Consider the following 24,836-nt stretch of genomic DNA (forward strand, 5'->3'; position numbering starts at 1 on the left):
TTTTCGTGTGTTGGAGAGTGGCTTCTGGTACGGAGGAAATGAGAGGGAATGAGTGGAGGGAGAGGGATGGAATGGATGAGGTTTGGGGATAAGAATATCATTCGTTGCTGTTTCAACATTACATCCTGCTGGGGCCTATCTGATGTGGCAAGATCTCAGTGGCTGTGTTTTGGATCTTAACGTGATAGTCTCCCTATTCTGAAAGGTATATACAGCTCCATAGCTAGATCCTCTCAGCAGCAGAGCTGCTCGATGTGATTTTACTCCTTGATGTCACAAGTTCAGGTAATTTTGGTCACGCAGCCAAAGCTTTCTGGGTGCGGTGCTCAACGTCCTCATAGGAATACCGCTTTTATTAATATTCTATCATGTTTTATGAGTTTGTTGTCAGCATTCCCCTGATAAGAAAAGCCAGAGACTTCATGTAACAACAGCTTTTTCTCTAAGAATGGTTGGAGAAAATATCAAAAGATTGAGCTTTACAATCCAAATATCTATCTATATTTCCATACAAAAGTTTGCATTATATAGAAAACAATACCCTCAAACAATAACAAACGAAAAAGAAAACAAAATAGAGAAATTTCAACACCACACAATCAGCGACCGATACATTATTGGTCAGATTTATGAAGAAGATCGGTTTCAATATGATAGGACGCAACATCTGCATCAGGACTGAAATGCCCGCATTAGATCAGTGTTGCTAGAGCTATAACTTTCAATGTCTACGTTTTCTTTGAACGTAAGAAGGGGAAGAAAGGATAGTAAACAAAACCATGGACTCGAGTGAAAACCGGGAGGGGATCCTATCAACAGGCAAGTTCAAGAATTTAAGCATTCCAGGCCCCTGAGAACTTGGGAGGCCACGTTGGATATCTCATCTGTACAATTATTTTATATATTTATCTCTCAGATAGATGCCCATTCATAATTATACCCATGAAGAAGGGGAATAAAGGATATCTCATTTCAATGAATTGAAATCGTCCCTAATAAATACAAAGCAAAGTTTGTGTACGAGAGCATTGACAAACGGACACTTGATGCTCACGCCATTGCATAATAACTGTACAATTTACAGCAAGATTTAAGACAGTGGAGGTGCAAAATCTGGAAGAAGACCCTCCTCCCAGCCATGTCAACAGTCGTATGAAAACACTAACTCCAAAACTTGCTTGAGGAAGGAGGGTCGATTATCTTTCTCTTTTTCACTTATTTGAGTTTCCACTGAAGTTTCTCATGTCCAAATTGGGTTGGCAGCATCCAAGGAATATAAGGAAACCCTTTAGATTGATCACCATTCACCAACAATGAATGTGTAGTTAACTAACCACTGTCTTTAGCATCTTTTTTTGGGTTCCCTAAACTCGAACCAGCTTGTGCGATTGCATTAGCCCGACATGTACGCTTTCTTGGTTTCCTCAATGTAGGAACAGAAAGAGGACCCAAGCTGAGTTGTTCTGGCATGTTTATAGCATGCTCCTGCACCGTAACTTTTCTTGTGATTGGTGTTGCCTGCTTCAAAGGTCTGCTGAGACGATATGGAGCCAAAGTTTTAGTCGGAGGGCTTTTGCTCATTGTACTCGCTTCATTCTTAGATTTGGAGCGTGAAGTACGGCCTGATGCAGATGAATCCAAGCTCAGCCAGCAACTGCTTGCATCCTTCTTTGGACATGTCAAACCCAGCTTCAAGAAAGACGGGTTTCCCCTTTCAGGCACACAAACATTGCCCTGTGAGTTACCGTGGGTGCTTAATTCGCATTCCTGATTGTTACAATCTTCGTCTGTCACAATTTCTTGTGTTGTAGAACCTTGGGCCTCCTACAAAAAGCAATGAAGTAGGAATTAAGGAACAACAAACAGACAAACTGATAAAGTAGTGCCTCCCAAGTAGGAATTAAGGAACAACATACAGACAAACTCATGAAGCAGTGCCCCCCAAGCCCCAGCTCATTTGATAACAAAATAGCTAGGAACATAGAGGGCATAGAGAAGAACACAGATGATGCCAAAGCATGTTCTTGTATCTATGGGAAAAGGCCAGGTTCCCAAAAAGAAAAACATAGGAAAATAAGTACAATTCATAAAATAAACAGACAAAACAGACAAAAAGGTCCAGGGAAGCAGCCCCATGCATAAGTGCAATATTATCTCCAATGCCACAAACGAAGTCAGAACAGAATTTTTTAAACAAAATAGTGTGATAAATTGAAGTGATAACAAGAATTTCAGAAGATAGATTTTCAGGGTTTAGCTCTATTATAATCAAAGCATGGCAAATGAAGATAGAAGCAAAGATTAATTAGACTTAGATACCTATGCAATTCTTTTCATATTTCAGATCAAGTGAATCTAACAAAGAAAAAAAAAAAAAGAAGAGGGGCACCTTATCTTGCATCTCAGAAACTTGCTCACAGCCTGAACCTTCTTCTCCTTCAGAATCAGCCATTTCCTCACACTCAAACTCCACATGTTCTTCAATCTCTTCATCTGAGTCACTTAACTCTTCCTTTTCCATCACGATCTCCGGATGAGACTGGTCACTTGGATCATCAATGTATCTGCCAATGATTTTGCTTGATACACTAGATGCATGGGCACCAGAAACAAACTTGTTGCCTGATGAATGGAAAGCGTCTTGCGTTTCGGTTGCATTTTGAGAATTTAGTAAACTAACTGATGAGTTTTTAGAATGTGCAGTCGCATCCCTACTTATTGCTGCATTCTCTTTAGTAGATGAAGAACTGAGATGGATCTCCAAGTCTAGCTCGTTGGACTTCTCATTAGGACTAGAGGGTCTAGATCTGGTGGCACATGGGCTGCAATGGACTACTGACTTCATCTGGACAGAATTGGAAGGATTACAGGGTGTAGCAGATTTGCCATCCAAACCAAGAGATGGAGAAGCAGTTGAGCATGCAGTCACTAGTTCACTATTTGTATCATCAGTTCTTTGCAGAAGCGGGTGGAAGTCAATGCCACTTGATGCTGAAATGGATTCCTTCCTCTTCACATATTTGGTCAAACTATCAACAGCATGGTTGGCTTGCTGGGGATTGTAAAAGAGACTTAGGTTTAGTTGGGGTTGATTCCCAGAAAAGAAACTGAAAGAGCTGGATGAACCAGTTCCACAATTCAATGGATAATATGGCACTTGTCCATCTTCAGGGGCCTGGAACAGCAAAGGATGCATCTGAAGATCCGTATGACTACTTCTTTCTTCTGCAACACTTTTGTCCTTGACAACTTCTGAGCGTGAATTTGTGACATTTTCTCTTGTTGGATTGCTTTTATCTCTTTTATTCATCAATGACATAGCAAGATGAGAATATGGAGAAACCATATTTCCAATTCCAACATCAACAACATCTCCGGTTGCAGATACCTTGGTGTATGCCCCACATTGATTGATTTTCAAAGCTGACTCTGAGATTACACGAACAGTTGGTGGAAGATTCACTGGGGGCAAGTCTGGCGCCAATTTCACTACACGTAGATTGTTGGATTTACGAGATCGATATGGTCGTAAACATATTTGAGATTTGGAGGTATTTAATATCATATTAGGAACTTGATGGGTTGGCTGCAATGCACTGGATGCACAATGAGAAAAGGTGTAAGGATGCTGGGGATGGTTCAACACATGTGGAGATCCCTGCATATGGCCGGTCAAGGGCTGAACAACTGCAGACATACAGCTATTTGATTGTTCTCTGACATGAGCACCCTCTTCTCTTGACATATTAGGAACGTTCTTGCCTCTAATGTTTGTGCAAGGACTTTCAGATGAAATGAGCTTGGATGCACCTGGCCTCCAATCAGCTAAAAATCCCTCATGAACATAAGACTCGTCTGCATTATCCATGTCATCATCTCCACTGCAATTCTCTACACCAGTATATTCAGCTTGACAGTCCTACAGTCAAGGAAAGTAAATTAAATAATCATCTTTGAAAAGAGCACTTCCCCAAGCATCATACATCCTAGCTGAGTCAAACAATATGGTTTATAAAGTTAATGAATGAACTATACAAAGAACATCGCATGAATATAGAATAGAGGTTGATTTTTAATTACAATCTTTTGAACATTTTAGAATCTTCACTTTATGGTGTGCAAGTGATTAATCCAATATGCAATGCTGTGCAATCAACTAAATGAGCCAAGATCAAGCTTTAGCCAAGCAACAAAGAGATCAGCTAGTTTGAAGCTTAACTTTTTATACATATAAATACATTGGTGCAACTATTTATGAAACATTCATTTTATCCACACAATCTTTGACATATCAACCTTGATTTGAAGATTATAGATAGTAATCTGAATAAAACATTAAAGAGTGAAGAAGTAAATGGGATTACATGTTTCCTACTTAAAAAAGGTAAACAAACCTCTTTATGGGAATACATGTTTCCAACTTTAAAATGTAAACAAACCTCTTTATTGGGTGCATGTTGCCGATTTGTCAACTCGGCAGCTTTACGCTTTCGTCTTTCTGATTCATATAGCCGCCGCTTCTCTTTCTTGGCTGCATCTTGTTTATATGACCTCTGAGTTCCAAGGGCTATGCGCCATTGCCGGGGAAGTAAGGATGGATCCCTGTGAGGGACAATAAATTTCCAGACGGACATCCAGTCAAGTTTAAAAACCTTGAGCCCCTGTGGATGTTAAAATTATACTTGGAATTACAAGACTATTGTCAAAGAACAATGAGACATACGTAGTACAGAATAATGATGAGATTACCTCCTGAATACCTCGCATCTCTTCCGCAGTCAAAGGAGAGGCTTTCATTCTCCGGACTGCCTGCACAAAGCACCAAAATATTTCTTATTTATTCGTGCAAATAAAAAGTAAAAACATCAGCAACCAAGTACCTGTAATGCAAGTTAACTACCATGATGTAACATTTCAAGTAGAAAATTTTATCAAAAGACCACCTCTTGCAACGTACATTACCTAACAATCAGATCACTACTTTAGACACCCAATACAGTTAAGCTCTTCTAACAATTAAGTATTAGACATTCCAAAACCATAAATTTCTTTTAACCATTGAAAAAAACAAGATGCTTTATGGAGAAACTAAACAGGTGACCAAGTTAATTAGGTCCAATTTATAACCAAATATGAAAATTAACATATTTGAGAATCATGGTGCTTTATCAGAAGATATGGAGGCAGGTACAAAAAAAATAAAGCATGAGACATATCATTTTAATTTATCCAATTTATTGAATAAAAAATAGAACAAAAGTCAAACACATATCAATAAGCAGATAAGTTCATTTTAGATTTGCTCAAGATTGTTCACATACCTTTATGGGATTTTCTGGCGCTTTAGATGAGCAGCGATTTTTTTGCCTGACAAAAATCTGAAACAAGTAAATGTAAATAAAATGAAATAGTGAGTTAGTGCTTACTCACAAAGAATGGTAGATAAAGTTGCAACTAAAGATGAGGATACAAGTTACCTGATGCTTAGATTTGCAAGGAAGAAAATGATGCTGAATCGCTTTCCAATCTGAATTATATTTCATTAAGCCCAAAGCCAGTAATCTGCATCAAAATCTCAAATATAAAGACGATGAACCTTCACAAGCTTCGTTTTTTCTCTTTGTTTAAATAAATTAACCTTCATATGAGAATAGACGCCTAACGAAGAATCAAGACAATCAACCAACAAGAGAACAGGGAAACATGCAACTCACTCATCCTCTGCATCTGTAAAAAGAACCCGATTTGCAACTGCCACAGGAGGTGGCTTATGTGGAAATAAAGCAGGATTGAACAAAGGAAAAAATCTGTGTGCTAACTTGGCAATTTCCTTAGGGACTACAGCAACAGACTGCTTTTTGGTTTTCTCAACAAGTGTAGCAGCCAATGTTTTCTTAGGTGGAGGCTGAAAGACTGACGATGGCACTGTACAGCCAACCGGCAGAGCACTGCCTCTTAATGCTTCATTATTAGCTTCCACCATAGATGGAAAACAAGGATGAGGGAAAAGAGGCTCCTTTTCATATTGAGTAGCACAACTATTCTCCAAGTGTCGATGCCGATGCTCCTGGATAGCTGTCATAGTAATTGTAAATTGTCAAATCTCAGGGACAAGAATAGCAAGCAACAAAATGAACAAAAAAAATTATTCAGTTTACAAAAAGTGCATACCAGAATAAACATCATCAATGTATCTCCCAACTAAATTAAGTGGAGCAACATCAAGAATGGACATTACTGGGCTGCTTAAAAAAGGCACCCAGGAAGAGCACAATTGTCCATTAGAGACGTGTTCATATCTTCTTCTAGGACTGGAAATATTTTGAGAATCAGGCATATCAGTGTTTGGGGAAAAGCAGACTCCATCAGCATTAAGTGTAGATGTTTTAGAGGTGCTCTGCATGGGGCACAAAAGAGGGACCTCATTTGGCACTGATGAAGAGACATAAGGAGGCCTGAAGCAAGTATCAGGATATGGCTTTCTTTTACAAGCTATTGCCTCATCTCGTTTGTGAAGCATCTCGAGAATCAATCCCTGAATTTGAGATGCAATATGCTGCCGAGAATGTTCAAGTGCACAAAGAGAAAATATTTGAATAAGAAGTTGTACATGCTCATGTATCAAGCAATGCAACTGGCCTATTTGATATGGAGTAAATCCATTGATGAAACCATCTGCTGCTGAGGGCACACAACTCTGGTAAAATTCAGGCATCCAGGTTTTCCCATTATGAGTAGGTATGGGTGCAAAAGGCCCATTAGGCAAGATTGGTACGAGGGGACACAATGGCCTCTTAGTCTGCTCTATAAGTTTTCTTTCATATTGGGCAGAAGCTTTTTGCCGTCTATTCTGCCTTGTCTCTGGCCGCCGTCCAGCTCTTTGAGTTTCCTCTGCCAGTGTCTTTTCCACTGTAGCTTCATCATAATCCCTCTCAAGTGCCTCTTCAAGTTCTATTTCAAAATCCACGTCATTGTCCTCATCTTCATCATCAAAATTTTCATTTTCCTGAGTTGATTGGTGATCACCATCCCCCCCTTGCAAAACAGCCGCAAGAAATTTCCTATACTCCTCTTCATCATCAATATCAACATTTTGAACATCATCCTCATCATCTGTTTCCTGAAGAAAAGCCTCGAGTTCATCAAGAGTGAAACTGGCAAGCGAATAGCGAGCCCTCGTACGCCTGCAGATAGCATCATCTTCGGCATCATCCAAATGCATTAAAGGCTTCCAGAAATGTGTAGCATTACTCAAATCTCCTACCATACTATTTTTTACACTGCTCAACTGACTTTCCTTTTCTCTTTCTGATTGAGAACCAGATCCAGGCTTCCTCTTATTATGTTTCCTTGAATCAGTATTTTGCACTTCAGGGGAGGCAGTACTTTGCATCACAGTTTCCTCATCACAATGTTCAGTATCTCCAACTTCACAATTTTGCAACTTAGTATTAATCTTTGATGAATTGACATCAGCAGTAACATGCGTATTTGCTCTACTATCAACAACATCAACATCTAAACCCTCGATTTCAGAGCTCAAACTAGAAGAAGCTTCTGGAGAAGGTGTTTCCTTCAAAAAGGGATTGAAATCTACATCTTCCTCTTCATCCTCCTCATCCTCCACTTCTTCCTCAATCTCCTCCACACCATCATCGGGTTTTGAGCGGCCATCACTTACAACAGGAGGAGCATTTTGATGACCTTGGCTCCCAACTTCACTTGGTCGTACATTCTCACACGAAGACATTTTGAATAAAGGATTTTATTGCCAAAACCAATCCTTATGAACCTCAAATTCCTCTATAAGCAGCAATTACCAAAACCATCCACGAGATTAAACATCCATACGCCTTTCACTACACTGAAGCAAGAACAAAAATCGCAATGAATAATTACCCCAAACCTTGACTAAAAAAAGACATGTGCTTTAATCATCATCAACATCAATCTGGAAACAAGACAATTCTCTTATACAACAATTAAAATAAGATCGTATTTTGAATTAGCGCGTGGTAGAAGAAGCAACTAACCTAAAACTGATTGCAAACATCATTCATCTAATTAGATGATTACATGCAGATAAATCAAAAAAGTGAAAGCATTGGCCAATTAATTTGTTAATTAGGATTAAATAATATCTATTTTAAATCCTAATATAACTGCATTGCATATAAATCACCAAGAACCCTAGCTCCCGAGAGAAGTTAATATAAAGAACGGGTTTAGAAGATTAAAAACCGCGAAACATTTTGTTGAAACAGTTTAAAACATGAAAAATAAGAACAAATCATTCAAAATAACAAAAAGAAAAAGAGGAGAATCGAGCTCGTACCATCGATTGAATCGGCTCTGCTAAGGAACTTTGGAATTTGGGAATTTGAGCCGCGGAAGACAGAAACCTGTGCAATTCTATCCATCAGACCAGGTAACGGCGTCGTTTTCCACAAAACATAAAAAGAAGGAATTTTGTCTTTGGTGACGATTTGTCAGAAACAATTTTTTTTTTTTGCAAAAGAGGAAATAAATAAAAAATAAATAGCAAAAAATCTATTAAACAGAGTCTAAATATGTGTAGCTTAAAAATGATAAATAATGAGAAATAATTATCCAAATTTACTCAGCACCAACATGGTGAAGAAAGTGTGTTAATTTTTTTTTTTTATTTCAATCCTTGTTTTTCATGATATTTTTATCATGGTAGATGATAAGTGAAATCCCATATACATTTGAAAAAGTTTTTGTTAGATATATTTTAATGTTTAAAGGATAAAATAAATATTTTTTTAGGATATTAATAAATGGATAAACATTAGCATTTTGATCATTTTAATCGAGTGGATAAGAGAGTAATTATAAAAATTTTAAATATGATAAGATTATACGATATAAAAATAATATAAAAAAATAATGTATATATAAAATTTTTATATATAACATGAAAAAATTGTACATGTACATAAAAAAAATCACAATTTTATTTTTTGTTTTCAAACAAAAGCAAATACGATATGAAAATAACATAAAATATATTTTTTAAAAATATATTTTTATATACATAAAATTTTTATATATATTTATATTAATTATATATATTCGTATATACTCATATTACTTACATCTATTTATATATATCTATATTATTTGTGTTTATTTATATCATATTTAAATAAATTAATTATATATATTAAATATTTTATATTGTGTATAATTTATATATTAAACGTATTGTATTTATGTTTAAAATTTAAATATATTTTATAATTCATATTATATTTATATTTTAATAATTTAATTATTATATATATCAAATATAACATAAAATATGATATAAAAAAATAAATTATTTGATCTATATAGGATAATATGAAACATTGGAATCTACGTCAATTTACCACCTCACTAACCTATCAGCTACGAACTAATGTTTTAAATTATTAATTTATTCTTCCTTAAATGAACAGTTAACTGTAAATTCAATACGGATTTACGAGATTAATCTTAATCTTTATGTCAATTTTAAATTATCTAAGTTTTAATCTCCGTCACATAAATATAAATCACTTCATCTAAATATTTTTAAATTAATTAAATCTCTTACCTTTTAAATCTTTATTTCACATTAAATATTTTAGATCGAATTCTAATTTGAACGTGAACACAAACGATAAAATAATTCTCGACCTTCATCTTTCACCAATTATTTTTTTATATGTTTTCAAAATTTTACATTTTGCAAACGGGTCGACGCAATCAGTTTTCAACGTATTCATATTTAAAGTACTGACATGATAAAGGAAATCACTGTTGATATTGATATGCATGTTTATCCTTTTTGCTTATCTTGTCGTAATCATTCATAATGTAATGCTTTAGGCCAGCATCTCTCCCCCGGATTATGGTGAAATATATGCAAGAAAATGCAATGGCAACGAAGGCAATACACAAGACAACAAATTAAGGACGTGTCATGTTTGGTTCAATCTCTTCTTACGTACGACAAGGATTTGACTGTTGTTGGTTCCGACTCATCCTTATCAGAAGCACTCAAATGGATTAACTTTCGCTCATTTAGCCATAAAAAGTGTTAGGAAAATAGTTCAGCTCAATATAATTGATTTTGAACCAATCAAAAGTTATGAATTTTAGTTTTTTTTTTTTTTATACAGAATCTTAATTAATTAATAAAAAAATATGAGTTTGTTTTAAAGTAATGTCACATATCAATAAGAAAAATAAAAAAAATAAAAAAATAAAAAAAAATTAATTAAACGAAAATCGATTCGTAATTTAATTGAGTTAAAATTTTATCAATGAATTTATGATTTAAAGTTTTATATTTTGAATAGTAAATAAAAGGTTTAAAACTCTCTAAGAATAAATTTAAGGTGTATTTATTAAGTCATTTATTTGATAAATTTTTTTTAATTATCTCTTTAATTATTGATTAGTTATAATTTTAACTAAAAAAAATTTTATATATTTATTATTTGATAGTGAAGATTTTTTTGATAATCCGTGATTTTTTTCCTCTACACTAAAAGATTTTTCATTTAAATCTTTGTGTATTTTTATTTTTTTTGCGTAATTTATTGTTGTCTATTACTATATGTTTATTATGATATATTACTTATGTGTTTTTATGTTTATTACTTCAAGCTTAACAAAAAGTTCAAACCAACAAACATCTGAACCTTCCAATAATTTATCATTTTTTAAAATTAAAATTATGTTTGATATAAAACAATAAATAAAATAATATGATGATTATTTTATATTATATTTGATTTATAATTTTAAAAAATAAGATTATTAAAAATTTAACATTTTCTTAGCATAAAATGATTTAATTTTCTTAAAATAAAAAAAATTATTTTTAATTAATGAAATTAAATTTATATGTGATATTATATTTTAAAAATTATATCAATGATTTAAATTATATAAATTTTAAGAAATAATATTTTTGATCAATAAATAAATTATCTTATTTTAATATTTGTATATATCAAACACAACATAAAATGATTTTATTTAATATAATCTTATTCAAAATACCATCTTTTGTTATTTTATCATAATCTTTTGTATTAAACACATCTTAAAATCATATTTTGTGCATAAGTTGATAGATAAAATAAGATGATAATTATCTTATATTATGTTTACTTTTTATCTAAAGAAAAAAATATGATTATAAAAAATATTAATAATATTCTTGATATTTAATTCTCTCAAAGTGAAGATGATTATTTTTAATTTATATGATTGAATTTATATATTTTATTTTATTTTTAAAAATTATATCAATAATTTAAATTATATAAATTTAAAAAAAAAAAATTTTTACTGGTAAATAAAGTATCACATCCTAATTATTATATACATCGAACATAAAATAAAATAATATGATTTAATTTAATAATATGCTTTTCTATCCATGACAGTCTTCTCTGTTGGATTTATTTTCCAATCACCTATGACCTCCACAGTCTAATATTTACCAGATAAATACTGCAAATCATACTCTCACCCTGGCTACTGCCGGGTTTTCTTGTGGGGAAATCATGGGAGATTTTGGTCATAGCTCTAGTAACGGGCGTAGAAGTCAAGACCCGAAGCAGAAAGGTTCCTGAATGGAAGAACCATCGATCTCAGCTTAATTATTTGCTACTTCTTTTATTTTTCCTGTTTATTCTCATGTATTAGTACTGCCTGTCCTATTGCAGAGGTAAGAACTGACGATACAAAGGTGGAATTCTCTGAGGATGAGGAGATGCTTATTGCCAGAATGTTTAACTTGGTTGGAGAGAGGTTTATTAATTTTTCATTTGTTGCTATATTCATGTAAAAACAATAAAGGATCTAACTCCACAAATAAAATGAAAAAAAATGTTGGCGTGTTTACATGCACCAGGTGGTCTCTGATTGCTGGGAGAATCCCTGGAAGGACAGCAGAGGAGATCGAGAAGTACTGGACTTCAAGACATAGCTCACAGTTACAGAAGCAAAGATGATCCTCTAGACTCCAGATCAGGCCGGACCCTGCTGGTGTAAATAGCTCCTTTTGACTAGCATAGAGAGTTTCAAGATGTAGGGTGTGCATGAAATTTGAAAATCATGGATAAGACATGTTGAATGCCCTGTATCATGAAGAAACAGATTCATTGGCTGCAATTGTTCCTAATCTTATTTCATGATTGTCTGATACAATTTCATGCAAGTTACTCTGGCCTTTGTTATTGCATTGAACCTGAAACATGCAAATCACACTATATATATGCTATATCATCCGAATGCAGAAGAAATTAAACCCAGAACTGCTCGTTAAGATGCAGGTTTTGCCAAAAAAAAAAAAGATGAGGAGCCTACTCGTTTTTACTGTTAAAACAAAGAAGGCCTGAGCCCATGGGCTAACATCGAATCAAAATCTGCAAAACCTAAATGACATGAATTCATGAGATTTTACAGACCAATCTAAACTCTAACGCCCATCAAATTACCCTTTAGCTTTCTCTTTATTTTCTTTTCCTCGATATTTAGCAAGGGTTTTTCGAACAGAAAAGAAAGAAAGACGGATAGTAGCAGAAAAATGGACTTTGACAAGAGGAAAGCTTCGACTCTAGCGTCACTGAGCTCAAATGATATAGACAAATCACCGAAAGGCACGTTAGATACACCCATCATCCCTTTACTCAACGCCCTCAACAGCCACCCTTCTTACTTCACCACCAGCTCCTGCTCCGGCCGTATCTCTATCCTCTCCCAACCGAAGCCAAACCCCAACTCGAATAATCCCACCAAAAAGAAAGCCCGAGGAGGCACCTGGGTCTTCATCACCCACGACATTGCCGATCCCGACTCAGTCATCTCCCTCCTCTTTGCAGACTCTACCAAGTTGACTCCAATCTGTGAGTTGGTCTTCCGATTCGAGCCTCTTATCATTGCGGTTGAGTGCAGGGACTTAAACTCAGCTCAGAATTTAGTTTCTTTAGCGATTTCCTGTGGGTTCAGAGAGTCTGGGATTACAAGCGTAAGCAAGAGGGTAATAGTTGGGATACGGTGCTCCATACGGTTGGAGGTGCCGTTGGGTGATACCCAGAAGATTATGGTGTCTAAAGATTACGTGAGGTTCCTTCTTGAGGTTGCCAATGAGAAAATGGAAACTAATAGGAAGAGAAGTGAAGGGTTTCTTAGAGCTTTTCTGAAGGCTCATGATGGAGCATTGGAGAATGCGAATGGTTCAATCTCTAGTGAGAGTGGTGATTGTGATGAAGGTCAGGCTGATTTGGAGAGAAGTTTTGGTGATAACCAAGTTGGTAATTTTTGTTCAAAATGTTGATTTTTTATGATTTTGCAATTATTTTAATGAACGTTGAGCTTTGTGATTGGAGTTTTGTTTAATGATTTAGTCATTTATTTTGAGCTATGTGGTATACGTGCTTGCAGGACACCGTTCTTGGTGAGAAAGCAAGTTTTTCTTGTGAATCATTGGCAGGAACAGGAGTTCCTAGCTGCAGTTTATCTATCAGTCAGATGGTAATTGCTGGTGAACCCATAGAAAGGTTGTTCCTTTGGGGTCATTCGGCTTGTACCTTGGAAAACACAGACAAGGCTAAGGTTGTTGTATTTGGTGGCTTTGGAGGTAATGGAAGACATGCAAGAAGAAATGATTCTTTTCTCCTTGATCCATTGCATGGAACGCTGAAAGAAATTAATGTAGTGGGATGTCCATCTCCTCGCTTGGGTCACACATCTTCTTTGATAGGAGATTGCATGTTTGTGATTGGAGGCAGGGCTGATCCTTTGAACATATTGAGTGATGTATGGCTTCTCAATACTGTTAAGAATGAATGGAGGCTACTAGATTGTACTGGCCGTGCTTTTGCTCCCAGGTCATACTCTAGTACTTTTTATGCTCCTCTTGTTGATCCGCCTCTTTATTTATTTTCTTTTGGTTAAATATATGTCATAATAATGCATAGTAACTTGTAAGGTATTCCTACTTGCCAGTCTTTTATGCTTCTTTCATCCTTTGTTGAACATTTTATGTAAGTGCATTAATGTCCTCATCTCCTGTACTTTCTCCTTACCTCGCATCTCAATATAGTTCTTAACTTGTACTGTCAACTGTGTATGTATCTAGCACAGGCATCGGCATGCAGCAGCAGTAATAGGATCAAAGATTTATGTCTTTGGTGGACTTAACAATGAAACAATCTTTTCATCCTTGAACGTTCTTGACACCAATACTCTGACATGGGAAGAATTAGTGGTCCAGGGTGAAAGGCCACGTGCCCGTCATTCTCACTCAATGGTGGCATATGAATCTAAGTTATTCATGTTTGGAGGGTACTCTGGAGAGAAGGCACTTGGGGACTTGTATAGTTTTGATATTCAAACATGTTTATGGAAAGCAGAAAAGGTAGGAGGAAGAAGCCCACATGCTAGGTTCTCCCACTCGATGTTTGTCTACAAAAATTACATTGGAATAATTGGAGGTTGTCCTGTTAGACAACATTGTCAAGAGTTGGCATTACTAGATATGCGAAACCTAGTTTGGAAGCATGTGACCCTCTATTCAATGGATAAAGAAATGTTTGTCCGTTGCACAGCCAATGTTGTTCATGATGATCTTATTATGGTTGGTGGTGGAGCAGCTTGTTATGCATTTGGAACAAGGTTTAGTGAGCCTATGAAAATCAACTTACTTCCTTTATTATCTTTAGATGATCATGACAGTTCTCCAAAGATAGGAGAAAATCAAGTTAATAAGCAAGAGGAGGGTATGATGGGAAATGGGAATGCTTGTATTCAAGCTCCACATGTTGGCATTGTTTCAACTCAAAGTGCTGAACCTCAGAGTTTAAAAGCTGGGAATCAGACAGGTGCTTCAAGTTGGGTTGTACAACTTGAAAGAAAATATGCAAAATTAGGAAAGGACATATTGAAGAAGTTTGGATGGTTAGATCTTGAGAGAAAGGTTTATGCAAAAGAGGATGGTTTACTTATCTCTTTCCCTGTGACAGAGAAGTTTTGTGCTATTTTTCTGCAAGACAAATCTGAAGGCCTGAATGATCATCATCCATCTAAACCATTTAGAGCTGAAAGTTGTCTCTTAAATGAGGTGTCCTCCTCAGCAGCTTTGGATATTCTTAAGGAATATGGTGCTACTAAGCTACCAGATGAGGTTGTTGAAGCCAGAAAAGCTTCCAAATCTCCCCTAAATATAATGACTGAAGCTGTTGCCTCTTTGCTGAGGCAAAAGGGCTTATCAGTTAAACTTCTGGAGCAGCTACCAAACAGGTTTGTGTTTTATTACTTATGTTCTTTGTTTGCTTCTTTGTCAGTTTTAGTTAGTTATGTGAAGATTCTCGAGCTAGATAAAAAGTTGCAGTGGTTTGCTTCTATTTTCATTGTGTACATGTGGATGCAATATCCTCACAATATTTTAGCATCTTTTAACCAATTCAGGTGGGAACGACTTGGTGATATTGTTGTGCTTCCAGTTTCATCCTTTAAAGACCCAGTATGGGATTCAATTGGAGATGAGCTTTGGCCCATTATTGCCAGATCCCTTAATACTTGTCGTCTTGCTCGCCAAGTAAGCTATATGGATGAATTATATCGTAGTTGCTATATTGACTGATAATGCTTCTTTCCTAATTTGCTCCATAACTTATTGTCTTATGCTGGTTCAGTCTAATACTCTAAACGATTAGTTTGACAGTTGATTCATTCAAGATTTATTAGCCAATTTTTACATGAAGGGCAAAGTTAAGATTTCAAGAAGATGACTTTTGAGGTTTTAATTTGTTTATGTGTTTCACTATTGTTTCCAATTTGTTTAAGGACTTATGAGTTTTTTGGCCAATTTAGGATTAATGAGTTGAATTATATTATATTTTCATATTTAGGCAAGATTCCATAATTGAGAATCTCTTGGATATCAGTCATTAGATATTCTTATATGCAATTCATGCACTTATTGCATTGATTTCTATAATTTATCAAGGGCCGAGTTGCAGCAAATGGTACAAGGGACAGTACTTTGGAGATTCTTGTGGGAGATGGTGGCTGGGTTGCCCATTGTGAAAATGGGATTCTATATTCTTTTGATGCTACCAAGTGCATGTTCTCATGGGGCAATCTTTCTGAGAAAATCCGCATGGCCAATTTGGATTGTACAGGTTCAGTCATTGTGGATCTTTTTGCTGGAATTGGATATTTTGTGTTGCCCTTCCTTGTTAGGTATGCTGTATTTATGATTTTTTATTGTCTTTCAAAATTGTCTAAATCTTAAGTACTTTCATCTCTCTCTCTCTCTCTCTCTCTCTCTCATACACACACATACACGCACGCATACAATCACACTCGGGGACACATCTATGGCAAATGCATGTCAGACTTGGTTTTGTGATCTTCAACTAGAAGCAGACTTCTTTGACCTGCTGAAATTATTGGATAATTTTGTTTTGATTCATAGTTGATTGTAAATAGTGTTGGACTAAGAGTTCTTTCACATGTTATGAAGAGGATAACAGTGTTTGTGTCATTCCACCATTTTTCCCTTAACAGAAATTACAAGATTTGATGGGGAATCATTAGTGTGGGGAGATTTATTATTATCTTTTCAGCTTTCAACTGGCTTACATTACTTGCAATTTCACTGATTGATTTGTCTTTTCTGTTATTGTTTGCTTTTTTGAATTGTAATGCTCATCAATCAGGGCAAAAGCGAAGATGGTATATGCTTGTGAATGGAATCCCCTTGCCATCGAGGCTCTTAAACAAAATCTTCAAGCCAATTCTGTCTCGGATCATTGTATCATACTTGAAGGGGATAATCGAGTTACAGCACCCAAGGTATGTTCATGTGCTTTTTTGCATTTTGAAAAATGATATCTGCTTGCACACATTGTAAACATTTATACCGAAGGCATGGGAGCCTGATGCATGCACAGTTTTTCTTAACTACAATTTGTGAGAGAATAATCTGTCATTTTCTCAAAAGGACTATATTAAGAACCCAACCGCAGCAGGTAAATATCTGAAGGCTCATGGATGACCAGTTAATGGTTGCTATGCAGTAGCCCTTTATCTTTGAGTTTATTCCTATTCTGACCATGAATGCATGTTTATTAAATATTAACAGCACCTGCAAAAAGCACCAGCTGTAAATTATGGTTTTAATGTTTTGATGTTGATCCTCATTCCTTAGTTAAATGTAATAAACATATTAACAGCACCTGCAAAAAGCACCAGCTGTTAATTATGGTTTTAATGTTTTGATGTTGATCCTCATTCCTTAGTTAAATGTATCTATTGAATTTATTTTATTTTGTTTTTGAAAAATTTCCTTCATCATTTTGGAGACAATTTCTTTCTAACTTGCCTGATTGAGGCAGCATATGAAGAAATACTTTTTCATGAAATGACTCAGCTTAGTGTTTTTAATTTATTGGCTATTCAAATGGACTAAAATTAACATATTTCCTTGGCAACTTGAGCGTTAAGTACCAAAGTAAATTTGTGTTGATTACTTCCTGTTGATTATTTTCCTACAGGGAATTGCAGATCGAGTTTGTCTTGGTCTTCTTCCCTCAAGTGAAGGTAGCTGGCTTACTGCTGTGAGGGCATTAAGGTGCTTTGTTTTGATGTTATTACTTGTGCTTCATTTCATGTCACCTCTTTCATTACTATTTCCACTTTAAAACGTGAATTCAATGATAAAATAGAAGGAAAAGAGTTACATGTACTTGGTGGTAGGAGATATCTCCTGATTACCTCATTTTTATCTGAAAGTTTTGCTCTGATTCTCATTTAATGATGGTACTAAAATTGCAGGAGTGAGGGTGGAATATTACATGTGCATGGGAATGTGAAGGACACCGAGGAGGAATTATGGACTAACCATGTTTCAAAATCGATATATGAAATTGCAAGATCAGAAGGTATGACTTTTCGGGCTTTATGCGATATACTTCTACCACTTGTGTTTCATTTTTATTTAAGAATTAGCACTTTGGAGATTGTGGCCCTTGCATGCTTATTGTTGTTTTGCAGGTCATTGTTGGGAAGTCACCATTGATCATGTTGAGAGAGTGAAATGGTATGCCCCGCACATCCGCCATCTTGTTGCTGATGTTAGATGCAGGCAGATTCAAGGATGAAATATTTTGTAACAAATAGTATCTGTGTGTCTCCTAGGAATAACCCGAGTAACGGGTGGCAACAGGCATTTAAGTTCTATTCTAATGCCCGATCTGCTCATTACCCATTTTTCCACCCAAACCTGAATAACTCATATTAGACTTACTGGAAGCTTCAGTCACACAGACCTTAGTCCATGGTGTTACTTAGATAAGTTGGTCGAGTAAGAATTTATTGAAATTAAAAAATCTTTTACATTTTTTTTTTAATTTCTTGTCAAAGTATTCAAATAAGAAAAGGACGTTGGCCGTGGGGCGTTAATGATCAATGCCTTCTATCATCATGAAATGAAAGTTGAAAAGCGGCAAAAAGAGCACATGAAAGAGCACGTATGTATTATTATGTATATCAAAATCAAATGCATACATATATAAATCGAATGGTTAAATAATAATACCTAGCAAGTAATTTCACCGAAACAAGATTGAACGGTTTTTCCATCAACGTCTGTCAGGTGGTCGTGAAAATCAAACTGAAGCAGACAGTTCAATCTTTTTCCGGCCCCTTAGATCATCTCTCAACCTTACTTGCCGCCAATATTAAAGGTGCCACAGCCAGAGAGCTGGTTAAGTCTTCGGTTGAATCCTAACCACGCTGATCATTGCTACATTAAAGACAATGTTTTGCAAACCCAAAAGCTTCCTTTTTCAATTTCCTATCTATCAACAGCTAACAGCCAATGGACAAATTTTGGGAAGACGGATGGGATGGCTCCAATCCGTCCGTGAACTCGGCCCTAATATGGTCTTAGCTGCTGATTCATCAAAAATCAATTTGTACTTCCTTTCATTGAAATGAGCCTGAAACAAATCAATTATCATGTAGGAATCTCAATTTATCAGTTGACAACACCAGCTGCAGACAAGATTTAAACTGCAGTAATATTGAAATATTATACATGATTAATTAGAGAAAATAACAGAATAGATTTACAAATTATTTCATAAAGATAAAAAGAATCCACCTTAAAAAGAGAAAAATCAGTGAAAGAACTTAGAAACTAATAGATGAATTGTTCAGAAAGTAGATATAGACAAACAATACTGCATCTCAAATCAATTCTGATTCGTACTTGGTATCCTCAAAGTACCCACTTGTAGAATCAGGGCAGTTAATGAGCTAAAGAAAATAATCCTGGATTATAAGTCTGTATCCGACCCATATCCTTCTGGTGTGATTGTCTACTCCTGCTGACACCATTAATTAGGTCACTTCAGTCTTCGCCAACTCAGTTGTTACTTGTAATGGAACCGTCAAAGGTACCTAAAAAAATTTTCCAGTTTGTTGTGCTCCACTTCTCATCATTGTGCAGAACTCCTCATAGTTAATTCTCCCATCCTGTTTAATTATAATGGCATCAATACCAGTAATGTATTATCTTTATAAGAAGTTTCCAAATTTGATTCAGAAACAAACTTACATTATCTGTATCCACCTCAGAGATTACTTCCCTGATGCTGGCTTCATCACCCATTCCATACTCATTCATAGCAATCTCCAATTCATCTTTTGTAATGTAACTGCAAACAACAATATACATATAGATGAAAGATATCAAACAAGGGGCACTTTAAGAAATTGTCCTGGAAACCCCTCAAATTTTTAGCTTCTCAGGAATCTTCTTAATTATTCTCAAGCAACCAAGAGAAGATCCAGCAAGTCATAAATGAAAATCTGACGTTACCCACCCCAGTACACAATATGGTACAAAACCAAACCATAGATAGTTACATATATACCTGAGAATAACACGATCAATCAGGTAGGAATTGGTTGCATGTGTATTTTTAACATTAACACAAAAAAAATCATAAGCTCTTTAGTAGAAATAATTAGTTCAATGTCCAATGCGGACAGTTTACCATGAGATCAGTAAAAGGATGCAACTATAATCATGAATACAGGAAACCTTAGAACTCACCCGCTGTTATCTTTATCAAAATACTGGAATGCTTTGCACAGATGCTCATCTCTTTCAAGTCTGTATCTATGCATTGTAGCTGAGATAAATTCAATATAGTCTATTGTTCCATTTCCATCCACATCAGCCTGAAAAGTATTGCACATAATTGCAAGGATGCCATTGAAGTTAAGATGCAAGCAATAATCAACCGTACGCAAACAGAGCAGTGGTCACACTTGGGGGGTGGATAAATACTTACAGCTTCCATTAATTGCTTGACTTCAGTTTCAGAGAGCTTTGATCCAAGACGAGCCAAACCTGTCTTCAGTTCTTCATAGGTGATTGTGCCGCTCTTGTCTGTGTCCATGTTTGTGAACATTGTTTTAAGACCTTTAATCTCTTCTTCAGATAGATTTTCTGCAATAACCTAGAGAATTTCAAATAAACCAAAATTTATTAAATGAAGACAGAAAGAAGAACCATCTACACTGGTATAACTTAAAGGTCCAAATACTTTCAGGATCAGGGTATCTGTTGTAACTTGTAAAAAACAAGTACACTGCATAAATTATCATGCTTAGGTAGATTAAAGTTGGATATAGAATAAGCAAAGGCATGCAATCATGGCCATGCTTTTGTTTGGTAATAGAAATGGAGATTTTTATGGTGTGCATTGTTGACAGAAGTGAAGTAGCCATGGACTGGCGGTCAGGCAGCACTTGATGGTGGGTACTAGTAGTGCTGGTGTGAGCTGCTCATCAAAGAGCTGGTAATGGACATAGGGTTGATCACTGAAGGCAATAGTGTGACAGTGGTGGTGTACATGGGTTGCTAGGTGCAGCATAGACCCATAGTTGATAGTTTCCCTAGGAATAGTGGCTGTATCAAATGCCCATTCTCAGCTTCTTTGTAAGAACAAACAGCAAAATGAGCACTAGAAAATTGTAACTTTGTTCTTTGTATACTTCCTTCTATGCCAAATGTGCCTAAGGAATATTCAACTATGTCAATTTTTCAGCATTACTAGGAAGGGCACCATCACCACAGGTCCAAAAACCTATATGTACCACATTTACACCCATCTCACAATTTCAACTGTAGTTTAATACAAACTTTTGAATTTTAAGGAGCTCCTTCAATCCAGTTAGATACTGCACCTTCAATGCAAGCTTCTTCAGCTTATTCATTGCACTGAATTGCTTCAATCTGGATAGGACAGCACTATCTATTGGCTTGTCTGATGCTTCTCCACCTTCTCTCATCCAAGGATGCTCTGACCATACCAACATCACATTTTAATCGAAAGCATCAGAAAAAGACAAACAGAATATCAGAAATATAATCAACATATTGCCATATCATATGCTGTCATATAAATGGATAAAAAATTTGTAAAGAAACCATTAGAAAATTAAATTTCTCAGGAAAGCCAGACCAACAAACTAGACCGAACAAAATATCTCCAGGGACTATAACCAAAGATTAAAAAGAGTACAGACCAAGAACTTGTGCAGAAGTGAGCCGCTTTTTCGGGTCCATTGTCAGCATCTTTCTCACTAGATCTTTGGCGCTCTTAGAAATTGAAGGCCATGGTTGACTTTCAAAATCTAGTTCTCCTTCAATAATGGCATCAAATATTCCTTTCTCAGTTTCTGTAATACAATTTGAGCAAAATATATAAATGTTTGGTAATTGAATATATCAGAAACAGAATCACAACAACTTGCTAAAACATGTAAAACTAGCAAAGGTTTGATATTTTTCTATACCAGCCCAAAATGGAGGGACACCGCTAAGTAGAATGTACAAAATAACTCCTGCACTCCAGATGTCAATTTCCTTTCCATAACTACGTTGCAGAACTTCAGGAGCTACATAGTAAGCACTACCTACTATATCGCGAAATAGCTTGCCTGAGATGAATTTCGAAAGGTTAGTACGTCAGTGGCAACATTTTATTTGAATCAATCACAAAATAGAATATTATTAGAAGGCAATAGCAGAGAAAGATTATTCCATTAAAATAGCATCTTAATAACTCTGCCAACTTCCAATTTGGTCAATTACTCTCTCATTACTTATTAGTGAATCTGAAATTTGAGTGTACAAATACCGCAGATTTAAGCACAAAATAGTAAAATTTGTGAAGTTGAAGATCACAAACCACAAAAAGTATGAAGAAAGAAAAGACATATGACGGTAGATATGGCAAATCATCAAATTTTTAATCATATACATGCTCACTCCAAAAATTCTAGAAAGAAATGACATTTAAATAAAAAACAAAAACTCCAATAGCAAATAACTCAATTCATTAAAAAACAATATAAACATAGGGAAAATTGGAAATTTAACCTTCTTCTATAAAGACAGACAACCCAAAATCGGTTGCCTTCAACATAGCTCCCTCATCCTTGCTAGACAGCAAGAAATTCTCTGGCTTGAGATCACGATGCATCACCCCCATGAAATGGCAAATGTGAACCACATTCACCACTGATCTACAAATAGATGCTGCAGCTCTCTCAGAGTAATGGCCTTGAGCACTAATCCTATCAAAAAGCTCTCCACCAGCACAAAGCTCCATTACAAGATGAACAGATTGTCTATCCTCATAAGCACCCCTGAATTCCACAATATTGGGCTGACCAGACAAATGCTGCATAATTTGAACCTCCTTCTTTATATCCTCTCTGTCTTGTTTACTTATTAGCTTTCTCTTCAATATTGATTTGCAAGCATAAGTGTTGCCAGTAGAATTCTCAGTGCATAAGTAAGTTATGCCAAACTGGCCTCTACCTAGTTCCCTTCCAAGATTGTAGTATTGCTTAATGTCTTCCAAAGGCTTTCCTAATATTGTTTCTTGTCTTATTTGAACTGGCCTGGGGCTTGCTGCTGAAGGTTTCAAAGGGGCAGGGATGGGTTGAGGCTGTGGCTGTGGCAGTTGTTGCTGGGGCTGCCTTGTTCGTGGAACTTGAGTTTGAGGCACGGACACTTTCCGTGTTTGAACTTGTTGCTGTTGTTGATAAGTCGGTTGGCTTGGTCTTGAAGAAGGCATGCCTGATCTATAGCCATTGTAGTCAGGTTCTGACAATTTATGCTTGCTGCTCCAACATCCCATCAGCCTACTTGGAGTTGCTATGAAAGAATTCGACTTGGGAATTAGGTTTCTTCAGAGGAAGAAATATGAAATGTAGCTTGCACAAAAAGATAAGATTTTCAAGCAGAAGCCAGATTAAAATTGAGGGTTTTTCTCCCTTTTTTGTTGGTTAAGATGAATTTTTAAGAGAAATCTTGTTAATTAATAACAACACAGAATGAAAAACCAAAAAAGGGAAAATGTGAATTAAATCTCAATTAATCAGCCAATCACAAATAAAATGCAACAATTAGTCAATTAGATTAGTACTATTTGAAACAAAGAATTTATTTACTCTTTTTTCCTACCGGCGATGAGTGCAGTTGTTTACCATAACAAATTAACAATTTCTTGCTAACCAAAACATTTTCCCTTGATGTGAAATTTATATGAATTTTAAAAATAAAAAATTTCATATTAAATTACAAATTTTTATAAAAAATAAAAAGATAAACATGATATATCCAAATTGCATTGGCTGCGGATAGAAGATGTATATATCAATTTTTATCATGTGCTTTGTCAGTGTGAGTGTGAACCAGCAAAAACATACCCACCCAAGCTGTCAAAATCTGTGACTGAGACACAATTGGCGAAGCTGAAGAGGACACGAGAGCTGATCAATAGCAGCACATGTGGGTCAAAGCCGAACGAAGCTTACCCGACCTTTTTTGTCGTGATCAAATATTTTTCAACAGGAGACTATTGCTGAGGCCCGCCGCTTACTGGGCCGCATTTGCCTTGTTTTATCGGAGAGACTTGTGGCTTCATCAACTGAGATTGGTGTCTCGTAAGTCAAATGTCTGAGCAGCAAACTCCCGTTCTTTCAGGGATCCTATCCAACTATCCAAGACACATCCCCTTGATCATGTAATTAGTAGTAGTGATTGTAGTATAACTATAATTGTTTATTTAATTTGGAAAAACATGTAAGCAAAAGAAGATTTGCAAAAATGGAGAGGTGTTGGTGGGCTTCGGAATTGCTTTTTTTATCTTGTAATGTATGGTTGAGTTAGGACACTAGTTCTACCAAATTAGTAGTTTTTGCTTTGTGTTGGTTAACTTGGTAACCTACTCCGTCCTGCTATCTTTTTTAATTCTTTTATTAAAAAATTTTCATAATTTAAAAATAAAAAAATTATAAGTATTAAAATTTGAATCTAATTATAAAAAAAAAAAATTTATAATTTCACGGGTTTAGAACTTCAAATCTGAGAAATCAAATAAAAACGGCCAACATCCAGGGCCATGTGTGGATAACCCTATTGTTAGGAACTTAGGGTCAATCTGTGCTTTAATTTTATTTTCCTTGTTTTCTCTCAATTTCAATTGAAAAAAAAAATTCTTATTTCATTAAAAATCTAGAACAAAAATGGATAGACTTCTTTGATTTTGGGTTTTTCATTATGTTTGTGGGTCGAGCTTGAACAGAATATCTCAATCAGGCCTGACAACTGTTCCATTGGACGCCCTTCAGCTTTTGCTATGGTCCTATGGAGATCCAATAGACCATTATTATGTAAATGAACGGATCCACAAATTACAAGCCCAACACAGAATGAGGAGAAAGGGGAATGGACA

General features: G+C 35.6%; 4 protein-coding genes across 6 annotated transcripts; 2 read left to right on the forward strand and 2 right to left on the reverse strand.

Annotated features, from left to right (window-relative positions):
* Positions 1 to 947: 947 nt before the first annotated feature.
* On the reverse strand, positions 948 to 8,426 carry LOC111280312 (uncharacterized). Its single transcript, XM_022867560.2, has 9 exons — positions 8,336 to 8,426; positions 6,172 to 7,864; positions 5,715 to 6,075; positions 5,478 to 5,562; positions 5,322 to 5,378; positions 4,750 to 4,809; positions 4,440 to 4,661; positions 2,390 to 3,919; positions 948 to 1,824 (listed from the first exon to the last, which is right to left on the reverse strand). The coding sequence occupies exons 2-9, from the start codon at positions 7,748 to 7,750 to the stop codon at positions 1,330 to 1,332; spliced, it is 4,389 nt and encodes a 1,462-aa protein (XP_022723295.2). The 5' UTR covers positions 7,751 to 7,864; positions 8,336 to 8,426; the 3' UTR covers positions 948 to 1,329.
* Positions 8,427 to 11,435: 3,009 nt separating this feature from the next.
* Positions 11,436 to 12,218, forward strand: LOC111280315 (MYB-like transcription factor ETC3). Its single transcript, XM_022867563.2, has 3 exons — positions 11,436 to 11,628; positions 11,730 to 11,814; positions 11,918 to 12,218. Exons 1-3 carry the CDS (start codon positions 11,568 to 11,570, stop codon positions 12,015 to 12,017), a joined length of 246 nt encoding a protein of 81 aa, XP_022723298.1. The 5' UTR covers positions 11,436 to 11,567; the 3' UTR covers positions 12,018 to 12,218.
* Positions 12,219 to 12,546: 328 nt separating this feature from the next.
* Positions 12,547 to 18,422, forward strand: LOC111280313 (Met-10+ like family protein / kelch repeat-containing protein). 2 transcript variants are annotated; one of them, XM_089756974.1, is made up of 9 exons: positions 12,547 to 13,319; positions 13,450 to 13,895; positions 14,152 to 15,306; positions 15,475 to 15,604; positions 16,016 to 16,251; positions 16,731 to 16,866; positions 17,568 to 17,644; positions 17,848 to 17,954; positions 18,067 to 18,422. In XM_089756974.1, exons 1-9 carry the CDS (start codon positions 13,215 to 13,217, stop codon positions 18,171 to 18,173), a joined length of 2,499 nt encoding a protein of 832 aa, XP_089613100.1. In that variant the 5' UTR covers positions 12,547 to 13,214; the 3' UTR covers positions 18,174 to 18,422. The 2 variants fall into 2 exon arrangements, with proteins under 2 accessions (XP_089613100.1, XP_022723296.2); XM_022867561.2 differs by having other exon boundaries at positions 12,547 to 13,315.
* Positions 18,423 to 19,087: 665 nt separating this feature from the next.
* On the reverse strand, positions 19,088 to 24,218 carry LOC111280314 (calcium-dependent protein kinase 2-like). 2 transcript variants are annotated; one of them, XM_089756975.1, is made up of 9 exons: positions 23,813 to 24,218; positions 22,472 to 23,254; positions 21,886 to 22,029; positions 21,616 to 21,768; positions 21,274 to 21,389; positions 20,376 to 20,543; positions 20,135 to 20,262; positions 19,634 to 19,733; positions 19,088 to 19,551 (listed from the first exon to the last, which is right to left on the reverse strand). In XM_089756975.1, exons 2-9 carry the CDS (start codon positions 23,235 to 23,237, stop codon positions 19,477 to 19,479), a joined length of 1,650 nt encoding a protein of 549 aa, XP_089613101.1. In that variant the 5' UTR covers positions 23,238 to 23,254; positions 23,813 to 24,218; the 3' UTR covers positions 19,088 to 19,476. The 2 variants fall into 2 exon arrangements, with proteins under 2 accessions (XP_089613101.1, XP_089613102.1); XM_089756976.1 differs by having other exon boundaries at positions 23,809 to 23,944.
* Positions 24,219 to 24,836: the final 618 nt, after the last annotated feature.

Source organism: Durio zibethinus, chromosome 28, assembly GCF_047325235.1.
Source record: "Durio zibethinus cultivar Kanyao isolate XHJ-2024 chromosome 28, ASM4732523v1, whole genome shotgun sequence".
NCBI lineage: Eukaryota > Viridiplantae > Streptophyta > Magnoliopsida > Malvales > Malvaceae > Durio > Durio zibethinus.